At 40.4% G+C, this 24,393-nt stretch overlaps 1 protein-coding gene across 1 annotated transcript in view; it reads right to left on the minus strand.

Annotated features, from left to right (window-relative positions):
* Positions 1-24,393, minus strand: part of VWA3B (von Willebrand factor A domain containing 3B) — a 210,705-nt gene that overhangs the window by 27,606 nt on the left and 158,706 nt on the right. The window contains exons 20-22 of the mRNA XM_059942767.1: positions 23,755-23,873; positions 18,601-18,651; positions 8,231-8,435 (exon numbers count right to left, since the gene is read on the minus strand). Of these exons, the coding sequence (XP_059798750.1) occupies positions 8,231-8,435; positions 18,601-18,651; positions 23,755-23,873 (375 nt within the window). The remainder of the gene's footprint in view (positions 1-8,230; positions 8,436-18,600; positions 18,652-23,754; positions 23,874-24,393) is intronic.

The following is a 24,393-nucleotide window of genomic DNA, read 5'->3' on the forward strand; positions in this document are numbered from 1 at the left end:
GCCTCTCTAGGCAGCAGAGTGACCGACCTGTGGTAAAGAATTGAAAGGACTTGGAGCGCTTTCCTTCCTAGGCTATTTGCATTTTAACAGGAGTCGAACCATAAGGCCAAAGAAGTGAAGCTCCAGGTGGAATTTCCTGCCTCAGCCCCTCCGGTCTGAAGACGAAGCTAAGACTCCTTGCAAGATCTCTCACAAGCACAGCAGGTCGGCGCTGGGCTCCCGGGGACACTGAGGACACTGTGCATGTGAGCCCAAGGCTTAAGGCGGAAGCTGCGGCCAGGAGGACGTGCAGAGAGAATTATCGTCCCCTTTCAGAAGCCTCAGGCGCTCAGCCGTGCTTTAAAATCCAAAGCAGCATAGGGGCGTGCTTTTTCCGAGCTGTTTCCCCCTCCTCCTCAGGGAACATCACAACTTTAGGAAACACAGCGTGAGCAACACGTGTCCCCAAAACTTCTGTGCGGGTTTCCACTTCCCCTCTCCTGGGGCTGCTTCTTGAGCAGATCAGGGACTGGTGAGCTGGTTGGCCTTCCCCTCTTCCCAGTGTGGTTCCTTGTGCTGTGTGAGGGGCTGCTTAGGAAGCACAGGAAACAATTACAGGATGAGGCCCTGAACTACCAGACGGCCCCCAGACAGGTCCCCAGCACTGGGCAAGGGAGAAGACTTAACCACTCTGACAGTCAAATCTCCAGTCAAATCTCAGTCAATAGCAACTCAAAGGGCTTCTGTGGGAGGGTGAACTTATTTTGGGCGTTTTTTTTTTTTTTTTGGTAGTAGCAAAGGAACCTAATAAATATGCATTAGATGCTGAATCGAACGATTTCCCTAGCTTGAAGAGCACACTTGTAACATCTTCTCAGGGAATACTCCCTTGTTGCTCTTTTAGGGAAGAATCAAAGAGAGAAAAACTTGAAATGTTTTAAGTATCTAAACCTGAAAATTACTGCAGCGCTGTGGCCTGCAATTCGGATGTTACTGACATAGTTATCTACAGGCAGCTACTCCAGAGATGCACCACGGCCATACACTGGAGCCACTTCTGTGTCATTGCCTGGAGCGTGGACCACTGCCAGCCGTCTGCTGTGGTTGTATACAGATACCTCACACGAGGTGATGGCATAAAAAGAAATGCTGAGCCTTTAAGAAAACTTTTCAAGAGATCTCTGTGCTGGTTACTCTGGGCCATCCACCTGCCCCCAGGTCCATTCTCTGCCCTGCCCTGCTCCATGCCCCAGGAGGCTGACCCCCAAGGACAACATGACCCAATTTCTCTTGTTGGCTGACTTTCCAATAGGCTGAGCCAATGGGAGGCGAGAGGTCAGAGGGCAGCAGGGGGAGGAAGACTGGGGTATTGGCTCTGCGCTCCCTCCCTGCCCTTTGTCTCTCTAGGAATACCTCCTACTCTGGCTAGCGGCCTTCGCTCTTACAGGCTCCAGTAGCAGTATTTCCCTCCACCCTTCAAGTCTGGGGGTGGTGACAACTTCCTGCTATTGCCAGTGCTGGGGTGAAATCCCCTTTCGGCTGCCTTAGACCTGCCTCTGCCTCTGCAAATAGTCCCTTCATTAATGTTTCTTCACTTGGAGTGACTGAATGGGATTCTGTTTCCTGCCTGGACCCTCCTGATAAGCCCTCCACATTCGGTTCTCCTCCTTCAGACTGGGAGGTCAATGACCATCCCCAAATCTGTTTAGGGTAGAATTTATGCCAATGAAAAAAGATGAGCCTTGTGGCAAGAGTGTTAAGGTCCACCCAGCTGAAATCTCCAGCCAAGATGGTTGTCTTCAGCTTTAGAATGAAAAGACAATCTGGCAGTGATTTTTGTCCCTGGAGCTGATATCCTCCTTCCCACTCCTAAACATCAGGATACTAGACAGAAACCTTTCTGGATACTATTTAGAGTTGGTGGGAGTTTTTCTTCCCTTCTGTGAATTTCCTTCAGTAGCTGGTCTTCCTGAGCAGGACCCTCTCCTTAAATCCCCAGCTAACTGTGGCACGATCACGACGTGGCAGCATCTTCTCTTTGGCATCCTCGCCCATCCCATCCAGGCACCTCACTCTCTCTGGGATTTCAGTCCCACCCTGGCCACATGTCCTACCATTATCTCTCAGGAACCCATCGGGGGTGTGGTTTCCATATGTTAATGTATCACCAAGGCACTGGCCTGAATGTGCACGTGTCATTCTTTGTGTGATGGCATCACTGATGCACAACCCACACCTGCTAATTCCCCACCCTTGCACTAGGGGATCTTCTGTGTCACTGTCACTAAGGAGTCAGTCCTCCTACCAGACCCAAGTATCAGCAGAAGAGACTAAAGGTTTTACTTGTGGAATGAGAAAGGCTGTAGTCATAAAGGGTTAAGGTGTGATGCCTCCATTCTCCCCTTAAAGAGGGAATAATGAGAGCTGCAAAAGGATGGGTTACAATGCAAGAATGAAAACTGGTCCAATTATTATTTGGGAGCAAATATAACAAATGACGCTACTTATTCTGACTTCATTTTATATACAACTCAAAGAAATTTCTCTCTAAGTCTCCCCAACTAATGTTATCCTGTGTACTGTCAAAGTCACAACCCAATATAATGTTTTCAAATCCAAGTGGTCTCTTTTCGTCCCTTCATTCTCCCATTCCCATCTCACCCAGCCTCACCCATATCCTCCCTCCTGCTGTGCATTTTCCTAACACTCTCTTTCTCCTGGACAGTTTTCCATGGAGTGGAGCACTCCATTAGCCATTCTTCAAAGCTAGAGACTCCACATTCCTTGCCAGTCTCAACTTGGAAAAGTAACCACGTGCAGCCAGCTGTGTAAGTACATTTCCAAGGCCTCTATTAGGGTTGTTTAGAGCTGCTTAGAATTTAACAAGATTTTCTGCCTCCGAGTTTTTCAAGGCAGCCAAGGTTGGGTGCAGAAAGCCTGTTGGATCTTTCTGGGCCTGGATTCTGTGGGATTTGCTCTGGAGAACAATCCTTATTTACTAAGGAAATGCTGCAGGACAACATAGCTGGAGCTGCCCTAGACCAGGCTCCCAGCGAAAACTAGGGAAGGTTAATTACAACTCAGATGCCCTTGGTGATTTCCACCATACTGCAGCTCTGAGGGCTCAGGACTGGCCAATGACGTTGGACTCTGCAATCATGGCAACAAGAGGGGTGCTGGTGAAGGGAGCTTTCAAGTGGAATTTACAATTTCAGAATTAAGATCTTTCATTATGTAGTCAGTAAGCCAAGCACCTGTCTCCAGGGATGCCACAAAACTAGTGGATTACAGAAATAGGGAGGGACAACTAATCATGTAATGTGCCCAGTATAAGGTGCTGGGCAGAGCAGGTGGGATAATGATTCTTGCCCTACGTCTGATCCTGGGGCCAGCAAGGGACTGCCAGTGAAAGCCTGAGTGGAAAAAGCAGGGCACATTCTAGCCAGACACTGGCATGTATAGCCACTTCTCCCCACCTCTGATCCTCACCAACAGAAAAATCATGAAGCTGTCCCAAACTCAGGAACCAATGCGGCAGCTACTTTGGGTGCCAGTGTACTGCAGGGGAAAGTATCAGAGAGCCACAGACCTCCAGACTCCATAACATATTCTGGAGTGGATCAAATAGTGACCACTCCCTTCTGAACACACGTGGGCATTTCTGATTGGGCATCCCATTCCGACCAACTTTGATCACCTTTTGTTACTTGTTATCAATAAACTTTAGGGGGGTCTTAATGAAAAACAGAAGGTTCCTTCCTCTCCAAATTACAGTCATTGATCAAAATCTTTGGCCTCTGCCAAAAAAATTTAAAGTGAGACTTTTTTTATATGAATCAATAAAAATGACTTGCATCTGTGATGGATTTTCACTACAGGATCTCAAAAGGCCTTGCAATCTTGAGCTTTGGTCCGAACCATTTTTCACGCTGAAGGACGAGACTTGTTAGCAGGTCGTGAAATCAACTCAACAGAGCATGATAAAAATGGAATTAAAATACCACACAATACATCACACATGGTAAGGAGAAGTACCGTTTTAAGAAAATAATACAGAAAATCTTCCATTGCAGAGGGCCATGCTGAGAGTGGAAAGAACTCTGTAGATGAGCTGCCACCTATGAACCCCTCCCCGCCCATTCATTACCTATGGACTATTGTCCTGGGCACATGGGTGCTTTCCTGAACTGACAGTGGGGGCTTTGGTCACCCTATGTAGGGACAGGGCAGTGAAAGGACAGCCTTAGCCCCTGACCAAGAAAGGGGGCAGCAGTGGACTCATCAATACCGTTACACAAACTCAATGTCTTCCTCACTCTGGCTCCCAGATCAAGTTCCCTCCATTTTTTCTCCTTTGCTTTCTAGGAAGATCTTGAAAAAAAAGTCTGCACTTCCTGTATTTACTTTCTCCACTGCTCTCTACTTCTCCATCCACTGCACACTGGCTTCCACTCCCAAAATGCCACCGAAATTGTTCTGGCTAAGATCACTAACGATCTCCCTCTTGAAAATCAAATGGTTTTCAGACATTATCCTGTATGACTTTCCTCAGTAATATTTTAACAATGGAAATAGCAATGACGGGCAAGGTGTGTTGAGGGCATTTCCTGTTGAGCATTTAGCGCGGCACACTGTACTGAGCATGTTATGCGCATTGTCTCACAACCATCTTGCAGGTGGCTACTATGATTTTTCTAATTTAAGCATGAGGGATCTAGGCTTAGAGTGCCTAAGGAAGGTCCACATCTGGAAGTGCTGAGACTTGCATTCAGGTCTCTCTGACTCCAGACCCAGGGCTCTTGCCATGTCTCCTCCTCAGGCTCTGACATCATAGCTCCCTACCCTGGGCTTTCTGCTCCTCTAGCTTTCCCGTCTTGGCCCTTTCCACAGTCTCCTCTTCCTTTCTCAGCACCTCAAATGACCTCCAAATCTATCTCTTTAACATGGACTTCTCTCCTAAGCTCCAAACACATGGCTGCCTATCGGCCTTTCTTGCCAGGATGCCCTGTGGACATCTAAGAATCAAGAGGACCTAAAGTGAGTTACCTTTCCCTGAAAATCCACTCTGCCTCTCATGGTACCTCTTCCTCTTGTTCTTTCATTCATGTATTCATTCGAATACCTGGGAGTGCCTACAAGGTGCCAAGCAATACTCCAGCAACAATAGGAATACCCAGAACACAACGGACCAAGTCCCACCCTCATTCCAGTGGAGGAGACAGATGATGAACAAATACGTACATAATGTCAGGTGGTGAAACGTGCTGTGAAGAAAACAAAAATGTGGGAAGGGGTTAGAGAATGACAGGGTGTTTAGAGGGGCTGTCTCTCTGCGGAGCAGAGGTGACACGGATGTGGTGGTTAACCGTGCCTCTGTCTCCCAGTTGTCCAAGACGGGAAGTTGGTGGGTATCCTCAACGTTGCCCTCTGGCTCACCCCACACATTCACTTTCCACCAACTGGTATCTCTTTCACCCATTCCCTCCCCACTGTACCGGCTTGACTCAAGGACTCAACACCTCTCAGTGGAGTCTGCACCTGGTTTTGGTCTTTCCCCCCTACATTGAGCCCCATCTTACTGCCAAAATAATCTTTCCAAGACACAAATCTGTTCATGTCCTCCACTTGCTGAAAATCCCTCGCTGGTATCCATTTCCTACAGGCTTGGTTCCTGATCCTAGGAGAGATTTCCAAGTTCCTTGTGTTCTGGGGCCATCTTCCCTTTCCCATCTTGTCTCCTGCCACGCCCCTGGTGAACATGCCATGTTCTTTCCACCTTCCTGCCTTTGCACAAACAGTTTCTTTCACTCAGAACATTTCTCACACTCCCCCCCTCAAATTCCTACACATCCCTCCAGACCAAATTCAATCATCCCCTCCATGAAGACTTCCTCAACCCCTCAGCCAGAATCATTCACTTTTTCCCATCTTCCAGTTGTTCTATGGCTATGCCTCTGTTGTCATATTTATAATACTCTGCTATAAGGATCTGGGTTTCATTCCTTCAGTACATATTTTTGTGTGTCCACTGTGTGCCAGGCATCATTCTCAGTGGATGTAGCTATGGATACAGCTACAAGTAAGGCCAGACAAGATCTCAGCTCTCACAGAGGTTATGTTCTATGCCAGTATGTCTCCTCCACTAGGCTGGGTCCATGTCCCCATTGCTGTTAACAAACCCCTATTTTGTGTCCAATGTATAGTATCACCTTGGGAGGCCCCAAGGAAAGAGAGAAGAATGTGGCAGGCTGAGACCACCTGTGCCAAGGACAGAATCTGATCCATGGTAGGGAGTGAACAAATGTTTTTGGATGAAGAGATTGTGGAAATTATTTTAATTCCCACTCTGTGGACAAGGGAATAAAGAAATAGAGCAATTAATTCATATCCCATGAACAATGAGCTTTTGATTCCCACAAATTCAGGAGACTACACTACGTTCTGAAACACAAGAGGCTTCTTTTCACTCCATTAGCAACACTTCCCATTTTAACATTTAATATAAAGTATAGATAAAAGAATAATGCTTGCAAATTCTGCTGTTAGGCAGTAATGTCACCAGAGCTCAACATGCGAAAGTCCATCATTTAGAACCTATCTGTTCACCTCAACCAGAATAAGAGTGGGACTTGGTCCATGTGTTTAGGTACCTCTAGTGCCTAGAATAGGGCTTGGTACCTCATAGGAACTCATACATATTTCAATGAATAAATGAAAGAACAGAGAGGAAGAAGCATGAGGATATGAAGAGCAGATTTCCAGGGAGAGGGAGTTAATTCACTTTCAGTCTTCTTGATTCTTGGTGTTTACAGGGCATCTACGTGAGGAAGGCCAATAGACAGCCACATGTTTGGGGTCATCAGATGGTGCCTTCCAAGGAAAGACTGAACAACTCTTTGAGGAGGTCACTTTGAATAAAAACAACCACCCCCCCTCCCAGTATATATAAATAAATAAAATAAATAAAAACAAAAATATAAAAAAAATAAAGATATGATAAAACTTTTGCATTCTTCACAAAAGAAATAGCTTTCTACACTGAAGGAAAAAAAGCCATTTGCAGGGGAAAAATAAAATTAAATAAAAATAAGCAAATAAAACACAAGAATCTAGAACAGCAAATACAGAATTTAAAACCAGGCAAAGCTGGTATCACTTAGCAAAGACTGAAATCAAAAATGATGAATCTCAAAGGTCAGTTCCTTGGATATATCTTTTAGACTACCATATGGTGAATATATGAAAATTATATAGAACTCAGTAAGATTCTGGATGAACTGTTCCAGGTTTACACACACACTACTATAGTCAGGAAGAGGATATTACACAGGCAGCAAGTATTTACAGCCCCCAAATGTTCATGTTCTTTGGTCCAAGAATCCCACACCTAAGAATTTATCCTAGCAAAATAGTTCACCTATGCACTATAGAAGCATTAAAACATGATGTGAAAGAGAAGAAAATTGGAAAAAACCCTCAAATGTCCAACATCCAGTGAAGAGTTAAACAAATCAGGGTATTTACACACCATGAAATATTATGTAACCACAAAAAATATCAGTCTGATGATTCAGCAAAAACACAGAAAATATATGAGACAATGCTAAAGTGAAAGGCAGACCATAAAATGATTATGGACACTCTAACTGCAATTATGTGTAAAATTTATTCAAGGAAGAAAAACAATTAAAAGTAAATGATACAAAGTGGTAATAAATAATATGGCTGCCAGATAAATTTTCCTTGTAGAAGGTCTGTTTTACTAGTAATAATAATTGCAAACACTTATGAGGGGAGCTTTCAATACTAAGTACTTTAAATGCTCATTTTACTTCCATAACAAGCCTATGAGGCAGATACTATTAACACTCTTATTTTACAGATTAAAAAAAAACCCCTAAGGTTTAGAGAGACAGAGTCACTGGCCAAGATCACACAGGGATTAGGTGGCAGATCTGAGGCCGGACTTTGGTCTGGCTCATATCAAAGTCCAGGCTTTTAATCACTACACGATACTTCTGTTTAGCTTTATTTTTCAATTAAAGCATGTATTGTTTAAAAAATAAGGCCAGAGTAAAATCAAATGGCATTTCCTTTCTGTTGAAAGAAGTCCTGAGACCTTAAGTGGGTTGGCTGTAACTCTTAGAGATCAGTGCAGTGGGAGGTGGGAGAGAGGGGAGGCCAGCACAGGGATGGCAAGGGTTTGGGATAGGAGGGAGGGAGGGAATACAAACACCTCCACGGTACACACCTCTTCAAGCGCCCTGCTCACATGATTCTCCTTCTTGGCACCCTCCTGGAGCTCCATGGCCTGCTGCACGTACATTTTCCCAGCTAGGATTTCATTCTCCAGCACTGACAGCTCCTTCAATGAAATGGGCCAATTCAACCGTTCTAATGCCTTGTTTAAAGCTGCCTTGTTTTCTAAGTAATTCATTGGTTTCTTTGCACCTAACCTAAAAAAAGAAGAAGAAGAAAGAGAAACATAAAGTGATCATAATAGAAAACATATGGAAAGATGGTTTTTCTGTAAACCCTCCCCTGAGAAACATCTGTCAAAGCAGATGTCAGGTGTCAGTTGACAGAATCACAGCCATGCCTTCTGGCCTGTTAGGGCTTTGGTAGTTTATGCAAGTTAGAAACAATCATCTCTAAGTCATGGTAGGCACTTTTCCCCATTACCTAATTTGATGATCTGATTTTATAGAAGTTTGATACACATAAGTTATTTTTTCAACAATTTTTTCAGCGTATTTGGAACCCATTCCTTTCTCCCTAGGTCTAACATTTGGCAGAACCAACAGTGAGTTTCAAAGAAATTTCACACAACTATGCCTAGCAGTGACTCTGGAAAACAAAGGAAACACTAAACCCAAATATTTGTCTCAGTGCAGTAATTCTCCTATTAGCTCATTTTATCTATTTTTATCTTCTCTTATAAGCCTAAATAGGCCTAAACTTTCTGCGTTCACTGTTTTGGTACACAAAGAACAGAAGCCAAACTTTCTATCAGCTGATGAACAAGCTGTGTGATTCCAGGGGAACCCAGTGGGGTGTGGAGGTCCCAAGTCCTGGATTCTGTTTCCAGTCCCAGTACTTCTGAGTCAGATACTCATGGAAGAGGGTACAGGGATTGATTGATTTAGGGACATGGGGGAGGAAAAACATTTCATAATTGTCATTCTCTTCTTGCTGAAAATGTCATGGCATTTTTTAGATGTTGGGTGTTGGAAGAGCACACTGTTAAACCAGTACAGTCACAGGACTCAATCCACAAACAAACTTGTCAACAGAAGACAGCAAAAATTCTTATTAAAAAATCTAAATTGGTGTGATGTCAGCAAAATGGTGAAATGAGAAACCCCAGGCCCTCATTCCCCAACAAAGACGCTGACTTAACCATATAAAGACCAAACTGCCTTTGTGAGAATTCTAGAAACCAGTTAAAATGTACCAGCCCTCCAGCAGCACAAAGCCAAGAAGAGTAGGCATTGAAGCGAGTAGGAAAATGTGTTGCATTTTGTCTGGCCAAGCCCCTCCCCTTCCCTGCCACACTGCAGAGCAACTGGGAGAAAACTCCTATTCAACATGTATCCAACATTTTGGTCTTTTGTGGGGCTGCCCGAGAGACTGGCTTCTGTCTCACTTGACTCAGAATGTTGATTAAAATGGCAGTATACTTTGGATGCCAGGTTGGGGCAGCTGAGAACAAAGGCAAATTTCATGGGTGGTTACAGCACCAGAGATACTGCAGTACCAAAGACAGACACCAGGGAGAGCAAGAGATTACAGGTTCCTGAGAAAAAAACAGGCAAAACCTCCTCAACTGGGAAATGACATGCACAAGCCTAGAGAAGACATATCCCCAGAAAAGGTGTGAGAGGGTCCCAGAATCTCTAGCCAGAATGATTGGTGAAGGTCTTCCCCTGTAAGAAGCCATCTGTAAAGACTGCGAGAAGTGTTTGTTTTATTAAATGCCCAAATATTGCCTAAAGATACTAAGGCATACAAAGAAACAGAGAAAGATGGCCCAATCAAAGGAACAAAATAATCTCCAGAAATCTACCCTAAAGAAAGGAGATCTATGAATTACCTGACAAACAATTGAAAATAACTGTCTTAAAAATGCTCAATGAGCTAAAGGAGAATACAGACAACTAAATGAAATCAGGAAAATGATGCATGAACAAAATGAGAATATCAACATATATAGAGACTATAAAAAGAACCAAACAGAAATTCTGGATCTGAAGAATACAATAACTGAGCAAAATGGATGGCTAGTGGGAAGCTGCTGCATTGCACAGGGAGATCTGCTTGGTACTTTGTGACAACCTAATGGGGTTGGATAGGGAGAGTGGGAGGGAGGCTCAAGAGGGGATACGGGGATATATGTATACATGTAGCTGATTCACTTTGTTGTACAACAGAAACTAACACAACATTGTAAAGCAATTATACTCCAATAAAGATATATATGCAAAAAGAATACAATAACTGAAAAATTCACTAGAGAGCTTCAAAAGCACACTTCGTCAATCAGAAGAAATAAATTAGCAAATTATGACTATTTTAAGTCATAAATTGTTACAAGGACAAAGAAGGACATTATATAATGGTAAAAGCGTCTATCCACCAGGAAGATATGACAATCATAGATATATATGCACCTAATTTCAGAGCTCCCAAATATAGAAGCAAACATTAACAGAAATGAAGGGAGAAATAGAAGGAAACACTATAAAAGGAGGAGATTTCAATTTCCATTTTCAATAATGGATAGAACCACCAAACAGAAGACCAATAAAGAAACAGAGGACTTGAAAAACACTATAGATTAATTAGACCTAACAGACATATACAGAACACATCACCAGCCAACAGCAGAATACATATTCTTCTTAAGTGCACATGGAACATTCTCTCCAGGATAAACCACACGTAAGAACTCAAGTATTAAAAGTTTTTAAGATTAAATCATATAAAGTATAATCTCCAATAACAATGGAATAAAACTAGAAATCAGTAGCAGAAGGAAAACTGGAAAATACACAAATATGTGGAAATTAAACAACCCACTCTTAAACAACCAATGGGTCAAAGAAGAAATCATAAGGGAGATTATAAAATATCTTGAGATATTTTAAAATAAAAATACAACATATCAAAACGTCTAAGATATAGCAAAAGCAGTCATAAGAGGGAAATTTATAGTGCTAAATATTTACATTAAAAAAGAGGAAAAATCTCAAATCAACAACCTAACTTTACACCTAAAGGAACTGGGAAAATGGAGAATAAACTAAACCCAAGTTAGCAAAAAGAAGGAAATAAAGATTAGAGCAGAAATAAGTGAACTAGAGTATAGAAAAACAATAGAAAAAAATCTATGAAACTAAGAGTTAGATTCTGGAAAGAACAACATAACTGACAAATGCTTATTAGCTAGATTAAGAGGAAAAAAGAGAAGATTCAAATAACTAGAATCAGAAAGGAAAGAGCAAACATTACAACTGTTGTCACAGAAATAAAAAGGATCATAAAAGACTACTATGATCCATTACACGAAATGGATAAATTCCTATAAAATTATAACCAACTAAGACTGAATCAGGAAGAAATAAAAAATCTGAACAGACCTATAACTAGTAAGGAGACTGAATCAGTAAGCAAACAATTTCCAACAAGTATGAGCTCAGCACTATGTAGCTTCCATGGAGAGTGCTACCACACATTCAAAGAAGAATTAACACCAATCCTCCTCAAATACTTCCAAATATTTAAGAGGAGGGAACATTTTGAAACTCATTCTATGATGCCAGCATTACCCTGATACCAAAGCCAAAGATACTACAAGAAAGCTACAGCCCAATATTCCTTGTGAACATTGATTCAAAAATCCTCAACACAATACTAGCAAGCCAAATTCAACAGCATATTATGAAAGGATTATACACCATGAAGAGTGAGATTTTATTCCTGGAATGCAACATACAAAAATGAATCAATATAATACATCACAGTAACAGAATGAAGGAAAAAAACCACTTGATCATCCCAACTGATACAGCAAAATCATGATGAAATTCAACACTCTTTCGTGATTAAAAAGTCAAACACTCAACAAACTAGGAATAGAAGGAAACTATCTCAATATAATAAAGGCCTCATAACTTACTCAAACCTTGCTTTAGATAGTAAGGAGGGAAGTGATGTCATGAAAGATGGTGGAGTAGAGAAATCAAGGAATTTGTCTTTTCACCAAAACAACTATTGATAGAATTAGCTATTTTGGAACTCTGGAATCTAGTTGAATACTTACAGTATCCAGGCGAATGCTTGATGAAGAGAGAGGCTTGCATTTAGGGAAATCTCTGTCAGGTCACTGGCTGACCACAGAGATGAAACAATACTTCAGTGAACACACATGACAAGGAATATAGTCTTTGCAAAAATAGTGTGGAAAGACACTAAACAGACAACTGCAGCCTTCATCAGGCAACAACAGAAATTTCTGGGGAGGGTAGAGAATCTAATTGCCAGAGTTACTATGTTACAATGTCCAAAATGTTCAGTTCTCAATAAAAAATTACAAAGAATACAAAGAAACATGGAAGTATATAACCCATTCACATGGAAAGAAGGAAACTGACAGATGAAGTCCAGACACTGGATTTGGTAGAGAAAGACTTTAAAATAACTGTCTTAAATATGCTCAAAGAGGTGAAGGGAACCATGGACAAAGAACTAAATGAAATCCTGAGAATGATATATGAGCAACTAGACAATATCAATATAGAGAAATTATGAAAATGAACCAAATAGAAATTCTAGAGCTGAAAAGTACTATAGGTGAAATGAAAAATTCATTAGAGGGTTTTAACAGTAGATTTGAGCAGGCAGGAGAAAGAATCAGCAAACTTGCAGATAGATCAAATGAGATTACATAGTCTCTGGAGCAGAAAGAATACAAGAATGAAGAAGAGTCTAAAGGACATATGGGATTCTATCAAGCTTAACAACATATGCATTATGAGAGTGCCAAAAGGAAATGAGAGAGAAAAGGGTGAAAATATTTGGCAAAAATGAAATAATGGCCAAAAACTCTCCAAATTTGATGGAAGACATACATCTACACAATCCAAGAGGCACAGTGAACGAAAAGCAGAATACACTCAAGAGAGCTATACCAAGACACTATACTATAATCAAACTGTTGAAAGACAAAGACAAACAGAGAATCTTAAAAGGAACAAAAGTGGCTCATGAACAATAAATCCTCAATAAGATCAACAGCTGATTTCTTATCAGAAACCATTAAGTCCAGAAGGCAGTGATAGTGTTTGTTTGTTTATTTATTTATTTATTTAGGCCATGCCGCATGGCATGTGGGATCTTAGTTCCCTGAACAGGGATCGAACCCATGCCCCCTGCATTGGAAGTGCAGAGTCTTAACCACTGGACCACCAGAGAAGTCCCATTGATATGGTATATTTAGAATGCTGAGAGGATAACACTATCAAGCAAGGATTCTATATCTGGCAAAACTATCCTTCACAAATGAAGGAGAAATTAACACATTTGTTAACACATAACAAAAGCCAAGGGTGTTTGTTGCTAGTAGGGCTTCCCCATACAGGAAATGCTAAAGAGAGCTCTTCAGGATGAAATAAAAGGACACTGGAACAAGTTACACTGGCCATATGAAGAAATAAAGATGACTCGCAAAGATGACTACATAAGTAAATATAAAAGCTAATATTCTTGTATTTTTGGCATGTAACTCCTCTTTTGTTTCCTATATTATTTAAAAGACAAATGCAGAAAACAATGATTATAAACGGACACATAATGTAAAAGATGTAATTTGTGACAATAACAATATAAAGAGGGGATGGAGCTGGATAGAAACAGAGATAATGTACACTATTGAAAATAAGTTGATATCAATTCAAACTACTTTGTTATAAATTTAGGATGTTAACTGTAATCTCCATGTAATCATTAAGAAAATAATGAAAAACTATGCAAAAAAGGAAATGAAGAGGGATCATAATGATACATTAGAAAAAAAATCAAATACAAAAGAAGGCGATATTGGAGGAATTGAGAAACAAAATAGACAAGACATATACAAAACAAATAGCACAATGACAGAAGTAAGTCTTTCATTATCAGTAGTTACTGTAAACGTAAATGGATTAAACTCACCAGTTAAAAGACAGAGATAGGCAGAATGGATTAAAAAAACCATGATCCAACTATATGCTACTATAAAGAGACCCCCTTTAGACTTAAAGACACAAATAGGTTGACACAAATAGGTTGACACAAATAGGTTGAATGAAAAAAGATATTCCATGAAACTAATAACCAAAAGAGAGCTGGAATGATTATACTAATATCAGATAAAATAGATTTTAAGTCATACACTTTTACAAAAGAAAAAGAAGGACATTATTTATATTAATAAAAATGTCAAATCATCAAGAAGACATAACAACTGTAAATACATATGCATCTATCAACAGAGCCCAAAAGTATATGAAGCAAACATTGACAAAATCGAAGGAAGATATAGACAGTTGTACAAAAAGGAGACTTCAATATCCCACTTTCAATAACAGAACAACCAGACAGAAGATCACAAAGGAAACAGAGAACTAGAAAACACTATAAAACAACTATATTTATATATAGAACACCTCACCCAACAACAGTAGAATAAGTATTCTTAAATGCACATGCAACATTCTCCAGGATAGACCATATGTTAGGTCATAAGGCAATTCTCAAAATATTTTAAAGATCAAATCATATACAGTACCTTTTCCAGAACAGTGGAATGAAGCTAGAAATAATAACAGAGACAAAACTGGAAAACTGGAAGTATATACATATAAATTTAAGCACCACACTCTTAAACAACCAATGGGTCAAAGAAGAAATCACTATGAGAAATTGGAAATTAGAAAATACGTTGAGATAAATAAAAATGAAAACACAATATATAAAAACACATGGGATGCAGCAAAGCCAATGGTCAGAGGGAAATTTCTGGCTGTAAATGTCTAGTAAAAAGGAAGAAAGATCTCAAATCAACAACCTAGGTGTACACCTTAAGGAACAAGAAAAAGAAGAGAAAACTAAACCCAAAGCCAGCAGAAGGAAGGAAATATGAAAGATTAGAGCAGAGATAAACAAAAGAGAGAATAGAAAAATAACAGAATCAACAAAATGAAAAGTTGGTTTTTGACAATATCAACAAAATTGGCAAAGCTTTAGCTAGGCTGACTAAAAGGAGAAAAGACAGAACTATTAAAGTCAGAAACAAAAGCAAGGACATGACTATTGATCTTACAAAAATTAAAAGGATTATAAAGAATAATATGAACAACTGTATGTTTTCAAATTAGATAATCTATACAAATGGACAAATTCCTAGAAACACACAAATTACCAAAACTGACTTCACACAAAATAGACAATCTCAACAGCTTATAATAAAAACATTGAATCAGTAATCAAAAATCCCCCAACAAAGAAAAGTCCAGGACCAAAAGGCCCCACTGCTGAATTCTACCAAACATAAAAAGATCAATTAACATCAATCCTATTCAATCCCAAAAAAACAGAAGAGAGGGGTCACTTCCGAATACATTATATGAGGACAAGATTCATCTGATACCAATGTCAGACAAAGATGCTAAAGAAAAGAAAACTACATGACCATTTCTGCTTATGAATATAGAACTAAATAGCCTCACCATATTACTAGCAAAACAAATCCAATAGACCATTAAAAGGATTATACACCATGACTAAGTGGAATTTATCCCAAGAATGCAAGGGTGGTTCAACCTAAGAAAATCAATTGATTTAATACACTACATCAATAGAACAGAGGAAAAAAATACCCACATGATCATCTCAATAGATGCAGAAAAAGCATTTGACAAAATTCCACAAACACACTTTCATGATAAAAACAATCAACTTGGAAAACAAGAGAACTTCCTTATCATGATAAAGGGCATTTATGAAAAACCCACAACTAACATCCTGCTCAATGATAAAAGACTGAAAGTTTTCTCCCTGTGATCAGGAACAAGACAAGAATGCCTTCTTTCACCACTGCTATTCAATATTATACTGGAATTCTCAAATCAATCAAGCAAGAGAAAGAAATAAAAGACATACAAGTTGGAAAGAAGTAAAACTATCTCTGTTTGTAGATGACATATTTCTATACATAGAATATTCCATAGATTCCCCCCACTGCAAAACTACCAGAACTAATAAAGTCAGCAAAGTTGTAAGGTACAAGATCAACACACAAAAATAAGTTGTATTTCTACATACTAGCAATACTAGTTGTATTTCTATATGCTGGAAATAAAATGAAGAAAACAATTCCATTTACAATAGTATCCAAAAGAATAAAATAATATAAAGGTAAAAGACTTGTACACTGAAAACTACAAAATATTGCTGAAGAAAAGTGAAGACTTAAATAAATGGAGATATATCCCATGTTCATGAGTTGGAAGACTTATTGTTAACTTGGGAATACTCTCCAAAGTGACCTACAGATTTAGTGTAATCCCTATCAAAATACCAATGGTTTTTTTGTGGAAATGAAAAAGCTAATCCTCAAATTCATATGGAACTTCAGTGGGCCACGAATAACAAAACAACTTTGAAATAGAAGAACAAAGTTGGGAGACTTTCACTTCCCAATTTCAAAACTCACTACAAAACTACAGTTGTCAGAAGAGTGTGGTACTGGTATAAGAATAAGCATATAGACCAATGGAATAGAAAGAGAGTTCAGAAATAAATGCAAATATATATGGTTATTGGTTTTCGACAAGTATGCCAAGACTGTTCAATATAGTCTCTTAAACAAATGGTACTAGAAAATAGTCTCTTATACAAATGTTACTAGAAAAAAATGGGTATCTTCATGCAAAAAAAAGAAGTTGAACCCCTACCTCACTCCATATACAAAAATTCACTCAAGATGGATCAATGACCTAAATGTAACAGCTAAAACCATAAAAGTCTTAGAAGAAAACACAGTGGTAAATCTTCTTGACTTCATATTTGGCAATAGATTCTTAGATTTGACACCAAAATCATGAGCAATGAAAGGAAAAATAGATAAATTGACTTCCTAGAAATTAAAAACTTTTTGGCAAAAAAAGGACATTATCAAGAATGTGAAAAGACAATCTATAGAATGGGAGAAAATATTGGCAAATCATATATCTGATAAGGTTTGATATCTAGAACTCTTACAACTCAACAACAAAATACAAACTACTCAATTTACAAATGGGCAAAAGACCTGAATAGATATTTCTCCGAAGAAGATGTACACATGACCAACAAGCACACAAAAGAATGTTCAACAATATTGATCATTAAGGAAATGCAAATGAAAACCACAATGAGATATTACTTCACACCCACTAGGATGACTTCAGTTTTTAATTTTTATTTATTTATTTATTTATATAAATTTATTTATTTATTTATTTATTGGCTGCATTGGGTCTTTGTTGCTGCATGCAGGCTTTCTTTAGTTGTGGTAAGTGGGGGCTACTCTTGGTTGCGGTGCGTGGGCTTCTCATTGCGGTGGCTTCTCTTATTGTGGAGCATGGGCTCTAGGTGCACGGGCTTCAGTAGTTGTGGCATATGGGCTCAGTAGTTGTGGCTCACGGGCTGTAGAGCACAGGCTCAGTAGTTGTAGCGCACAGGCTTAGCTGCTCTGCTAAGGGGATCTTCCCAGACCAGGGCTCGAACCCGTGTTCCCTGCATTGGCAGGCGGTTTCTTAACCACTGCGCCACCAGGGAAGCCCGACTTCAGTTTTTAAAACAAGAAAAATAACAAGTGTCGGCAACAATGTGGAGAAACAAGAACCCTCATACATTGCTGTATGTACGAGGTCGGAATGTAAAAAGATGCAGTTGCGGAAAGTAAATGAGAAGTTTGGCAGTTCCTCAAAAAGTTAAACACAGAATTACTCTGTGACCCAGAATATCCACGGCTAGGTATGTACTCAAAAGGAATGAGAACACATGTCCACACAGAAACTTCTACGTATTTTGCAGCATTGTTCATAAAAGCCCCAAAGTAGACACAACCCAAATATCCATCAATGGGAGAATGGATAAACAAACTGTGGTATATACAGACAATGGATCATTACTCAGGCATAACAAGGAAGGAAATACTACATATGCATACAACTTGGAGGCACCTTGAAAACATTAAATTTTTACATTAACTAAATAAAAGAAGCCAGCCACAAAAGGTCACATGATACATGATTCCTTTCATATGATACATGCAGAATATGCAGATTCACAGAGACAGAAAGCAGATTGGTGGTTACCAGAGGGGGAGAGAGGAATGGGGAAGGATTACTTAATGGGTGCAAGGTGTTTTCTGAGATGATAAAAAAGTTTTGAAACTAGAGGGAGGTGGTGGTTTGCACAACAGTTTGAATAACTTAAGTACCACTGAATTGTACATTTAAAAACTGTTAATTGTAGGTTATGTGAATTTCACCAAAATTTTAAAAATTTTTAAAAAGTGAGAAGAAACTGGCTTACTTTTTTTTTTCCTCTTGAGATAATGCTTGCCAAACAATTTTATTCAGGCGCCTGTTTAAAAAAAAATCAACAATAGTTATTTAGTAGCAATAGTTCATTTCATGACAAAAAGCTGACCCCGCGCAGGGAGATCCCAAGCCACGCAGCACCACCACCGCAGTACCACGTCATTGCCACTCACTCAAAGAGATTGGATGTGAGTGTCTCCCACCCTCAGCATCACTGCGGAAGCCTCATGGCTTTGTGGCAATCATGCTAAATATTAAAGGAGGGCACAGCTCTCAGCTGGATCAGGTAAAACCCGGGCTGAGAAAAGGCAGCAAACAAACTGGTCCTCATTATCCCTGCATGAAGATATTTCTAAACACCCACTGCTTTTCTTCATAAGGAAAAATATGTGTGCCCTTAGCCTGCCTTCTGTAGACATTCTTCTGTCTGGATTCTCAGAGCAAAAAAAAAAAGGTTAATAGGGTCATAAATAAGAGGATTGGGACACACTTTAGAGATCAACCAGCCTGATCTCCTTGTTTTCCAAACGCAGCCGCTGAGAGGGGCAGACAGATGAAGCGCCTTACTTATCCAGCACCGAGAGTTGGTGGGGCTGAGACTAAAGCTCACCGAACGCGTTCGCAGAGAGATGCTGGCAACCCAGGAAGAAAGGAGGAAGTTGGAGCCAGTGCTTTCTATCAGGTAGTTACAGCTCCTTTTCTTGTTACCAATCAGTGGTGCTTTTTCCAGAGCTTCCAGCCCAGTTCTGTAGTGCTACATCATCACCCAAATCAGGCTTACTAGGGCACAGGGCGCAAAACACTGGCTCCACAGGTTGTGAGCTGGTGTTCCATGAAGCAAAAAAGCTTCAATAAAATGGGGTGGGAGAATACTGCCTCTCCCCAGGAGGCATGCTTCTAATCCTGGGACCCAGCGTCCGTGGCACAGGGCTCTGGGAGCACACTTTGGGTGGTGTTATCCTGCCCTGATCTCCCATCACAGGCCTGGTGAGATCATGGAAAGGGGGTCTGGCACGGTGGTGAAAAGCACAGACCCTGGAGCCAGACTGCCTGGGTCCAAAGCTCAGCTAGCTCCTCCTCTTATTAGCTGGGAGACTTTGGGCCAGTAGCCAACTTTTCTGTAGAAAGGGGGTAATCACTGTACCTCCCTCCCTGTGCTGCAGTGCAGACTCAATGAGCAAGTTACGTGCACCGCACACAGAACTGTGTCTGACACAGGTAAATGCTCTGTAAGTGACAGAAAGAGTCAGGAAGTGGGAAACAAGCCAGCTCTGCTCCTGTGTCTCTTGATGTTTTTGGTTCTTTGGGGCCTATTTGGAAATGGTTTTCTTTAATGATGTGGTTGATGAAACAATGATCAGGGTTTCTAAGGCTTGTGTGCATTTCTGGGGAAAAAACAAAACAAAACTGTAAATCCTTTTAAGTCTAAACCGTGAAAGTGCAGGCAGTAGAGTAGGGAGGCTGGGAGTGTGACGAGGGCTTGGGAGCTACGTGGGTCTGGGTTCAAATCTCAGCATCTCCACTTTGCCGCTGTGTGAACATGTTACATAACTTTTTGAAACACTGTTTTCTTATTGATAAAACAAAGATACCACCACCTACCCTTGGAGTTGCGAGGATTAAGTGAGCTGTATGTATAAAGTGACCAGGAATAACTAAGGCTCATTCCCTCCAGCTTCTGAAGGAGGGTGAGGCTTAGACACTCAGAAACAGTTGGTGAATGTGGGTCCAATTAGCTAGGACATGTCTTTAATTTTAATTCGGTTCTTTAGAAAATATTTTTCCAAGAGGGTATTTTCATAACCTCTATTATTCCTCTGTTTTCCGCCTTCACTGAACTATTTCAAAGCACACAGGGCAGAAAAAGCGAGTGGGTGTGAGCTGAGGGCAGCAGAGAGGGTGTGAATCCCGGCTCCACTGTCCCGGAAGGCAACCGTGGGAAAGCCTCTAAGCGTGCGGGACGAGGGCAGTCCTTGTGGGATGCTGGGATTTGACAAACCACAGTTTTCCTCTTTGTTTTAGGAGACTGAAATTTGGTTGAGCGTAGCGTTTACTAGCTTTCTCTACCTCTAGTTTGCAAATCTACTTGTACCGAGTGGCTCATTTGCAAAGCAACTTGTAACTAATGACACTTCAGAAGTCTAGTCAGCAGCCCAAGCAAATCGGTGATAAGCAGAGGTTACTATGCCTGGTCCCTGAGCCAGAACTGATGCTTCTCCTGTGGATCTGAGGGCTGAGACCTTGACCTTAGATTCACAACACAAGCTGTGGAAAAATCACCCCAGAATCCAGCCAACCCTGGTAATCCTCACTCAGAGCTTATGCTCAGACACACAAAGCCAAAACTGCTTCTGCAATTCTTAAAATATTGAACCAGAAGGACTCCTACACATGGGCACTAAGTGTGACCAAAATTGCTAGTTTATGTCACTATTTTGACCAGAGGACTATAAGCTTCCCACTCATTTGGTCACCCCTAACCATACGGACTTAGGGTTCTATCTGGCTTACTTGTGGTGGGAAACTCCTTAGAAACGTTTTATTGGGGATGAGATGGGGATAAACTAAGTTTCATTAATTACTTTTCATCTTTTCATATTCTGCCTATCTTCACAAAGATGAAGCAAGATGGAAAAGGGAACTGACATTTATGCCAGCAAAATTCTTAAATACTATTGAATACAAAAGATCAGGAAGCTTTGTTCTGTATAATATTAATGTTAATATGATTAAATAACAATATTAAATAATTCATTTAAAATAAACATCAAGTTATTAATACTAATGCAATCAATAATATCAAATATTAATCATATTAAAATAAATGTTAATGACCATATTTAAATTAATATCATTTTAATAAACAATATAGTATAATATTCCTCTAAGGGTACTAAAAGGCTTTTCCGATTCACTCACTGGAAGTAAGAACTGGAACAAATCACTACTATGTCTGTATTTTGGTATTGCCATTAATGAAGGACTCTCTTCTGCCTGGGAAGGAAGGGTCCCTGTCCTTCTGGAAACTCTTGGGAAAGGGTCAGCTCAGTGGGAAGAGCTGTGTGACCCTTCCATTCCATGTATTTATGGTTATTTTAGCATTAGAAGATATAGGGAATGAAAGAGGGAAATAATTAACATTAGTTGCTCTTTATATATAATTTACATAACCCTCACAACTGCCCCGTGAGCCAGATCTTGCAAATGAAGCTCACAAGTGTCATATGACCTGTCAAGTAGCTGTCAGAGCCAAGAATGAAACCCCCGAGCTATCTGACCTCAAAGCCCCAGCTCATGGCCTTGCATCAGGCTTTCACAGACCAGGTAATTACAGCACTCAAATATTTGAATGAGTCAAGCAAATTAAATTACAATATGAATGATATTATTATATTTCATTTTGAATAACTGAATTGGATCAATTTTAATAAGTAAACTTGAATTAGATCAAATTCAAATTAAATTCCAACAGTCAAATACATATATATATATATATATATATATATATATATATATATATATATGTATAGTGACACCTGCTAGGAAGAGGAGACCAGGGGGAAAGCAAGCAGCCCAGCCCCTGCCTTTGGGGGCCGACATCCTCGCAGGGAAGGGACAGGCCTGTACAGAAGCTGTGAGCGCTCCGAAGGCCACACGCAAGGTGGGTGGTGCAGAGTCGTTGGGGAAAGGCCTCTCTGGGGAGGGCCATTGGCGCTGAGGCAAGAAGGGAAGAAAGAGGACAGCTGGTGGGAGGGGGCAGGAAGAGGGGCAGTGGAGCTTCAAGGCAAGGGAAGGACTGCCTGGTGCGGGGGTGGGGAGGCGGAGAAGAGGGCCAGAACCAGTAAGAGGGTACCTACAGAGCAAAGTCTCAGGCCCACAGGGGAGGGCGAGCCTTGGCAGAGTTCAGCCTGCCTTTGAGAGAAACGAAGGGCCCACAAAGACTCAGAGAAGTCCTGAGAAGCCCGTGGAGGCAGCTGCAGGAGCCCATGCGACACAGCCTCAGCTCTCAGCCAAGGGCAGTGGAGGAGGCTCAAGTGTAAGGAGATTCGGAGAAGACTGTGATGGGCGTGGGGCAGAAAGGCCAGCCTCTGCGCTGGGTCGTGCACTCTAGGCAACAGAAGTCAGGCTTTATACTTTTTTTGAACTCACACTAGACACACTGCAAAATGACAGCAGATCAGTAAATGCTGGCCTGGGCCCCGTCGTTCACTTTGGCGTACTTTATTACCTTTTTCTCAACCACATGGTGGTAAATGAAAACCCAATTGCACAGCTTCCAGAACCAAGAATAGGCTTGCCTGGAGGAGCTGGGTAGCTCAAAGTTTAATTAAGCGTGTGCACCAAGGACTAATTAAGTGCTGAGGGGCAGGGTGCAGAGGTGATTAGAGAGCTGGGAGAGGGTGAGATTCTAGCCCCAGAGCTGTGTTCTCCACCAACACTCTGAGGCGGGCTCCCGGGTCAGGCCGGAAGGAGCCAGGCCCCAGGAAGGGGCTGGGATTCAAAGACCCTGGGTCTCCTTCCCACCTGGGTCTCCTTCTCCAGCCTGGCAGTTGCCTGGCAAACCCTGGATTATTTGCCCTTGGGAAAAAAGGCCCCCTAACTCAGTACTAACACAGTGGCTATTTAGGAGTACAGTTTTCACTGTAGTCAACTTGGTCATCTTCTTGATTTTGATATAAAAATTGTTTAAATAAATTATCTCATTATTGTGGCATTTTATCTCTTTGTTGTGGTGTGGTGTCACTTTACAGAATGTTCGATGCTAAAATGGTCCAATTCACTCTGCTAAAAGGAAAGCTCTAAAGAGTTCATGGAAACATGAGATTTCTACAGTTTGGAAAGGGAAGATGGTTTCTGGAAAACCCTGTTGAACATACTCAGGTAAAGTATTGGGTTGGCCAAAAAGTTTGCCCAGGTTTTTCTGTAACATCTTAGGGAAAAACCCGAACGAACTTTTTGGCCCACCCAGTACTTAACACAGTGCTGGCACAGAGGAAGCCCCTTATGTTAGCTGCTGCTGCTGTTAATATTCCTTATGGACCATTGTTAAATAGCTGCGCCAGATGAAAAATTTAAGCTAAAAGAAGAGAAAACAAGCCAAAACAAATTCCACATCCATTAAAGAGTAGCCAGGTGTAATACTCACTTTTCATAGGACTTAATTGCCTGTTCCACTTTTTGCTTGTAGATATTGAGCTTCACTCCTTGGGGGTTAATTAAAGTCATCTTATTTGTGTCATTGCACACATGTGCCAGAGGAAACACCTATATGCCAATGCCAAAGGAAAGGGTCACTTGATAGGTTAACATGGGCCTTCAAAAATGGATCTAATGGCTGTACAGTATGTTTTTCTGACTATCAAATCAATACATTATATTTGTAGAGAAATTAGAAAATACAGAAAATAAAAGAAATAAGAATCAGAGATATCACTGCTAACCTTTTCCTTCCAATTTTTAAAACTATATATTTTAAAAATACCAACCCACCCTCCCAAAAGAAAACCTGTTTCAGGAAACCCAAATCAGAATCAAGTGTTATCTTAATAAGCCTCTGTCAAATTGAAGGGCATAGGCGATAAGAAATAGAATCTCATTGTTGCTACTTTGTAAATTACTAGTTGGGTTAAACATCTTTTTCACATATTTATTTTAAATTTGATTTTCTCTTAAGAATATCTGATTATAGTTAATAGTTAATATAGTTAATAGTTAATATAGTTAATATCTTTTGACCATTTTCTTTATCAATTTATAAGAGATCCTTATACATGTCAAATAAAAA

This window comes from Balaenoptera ricei, chromosome 13 (genome assembly GCF_028023285.1).
Source record: "Balaenoptera ricei isolate mBalRic1 chromosome 13, mBalRic1.hap2, whole genome shotgun sequence".
NCBI lineage: Eukaryota > Metazoa > Chordata > Mammalia > Artiodactyla > Balaenopteridae > Balaenoptera > Balaenoptera ricei.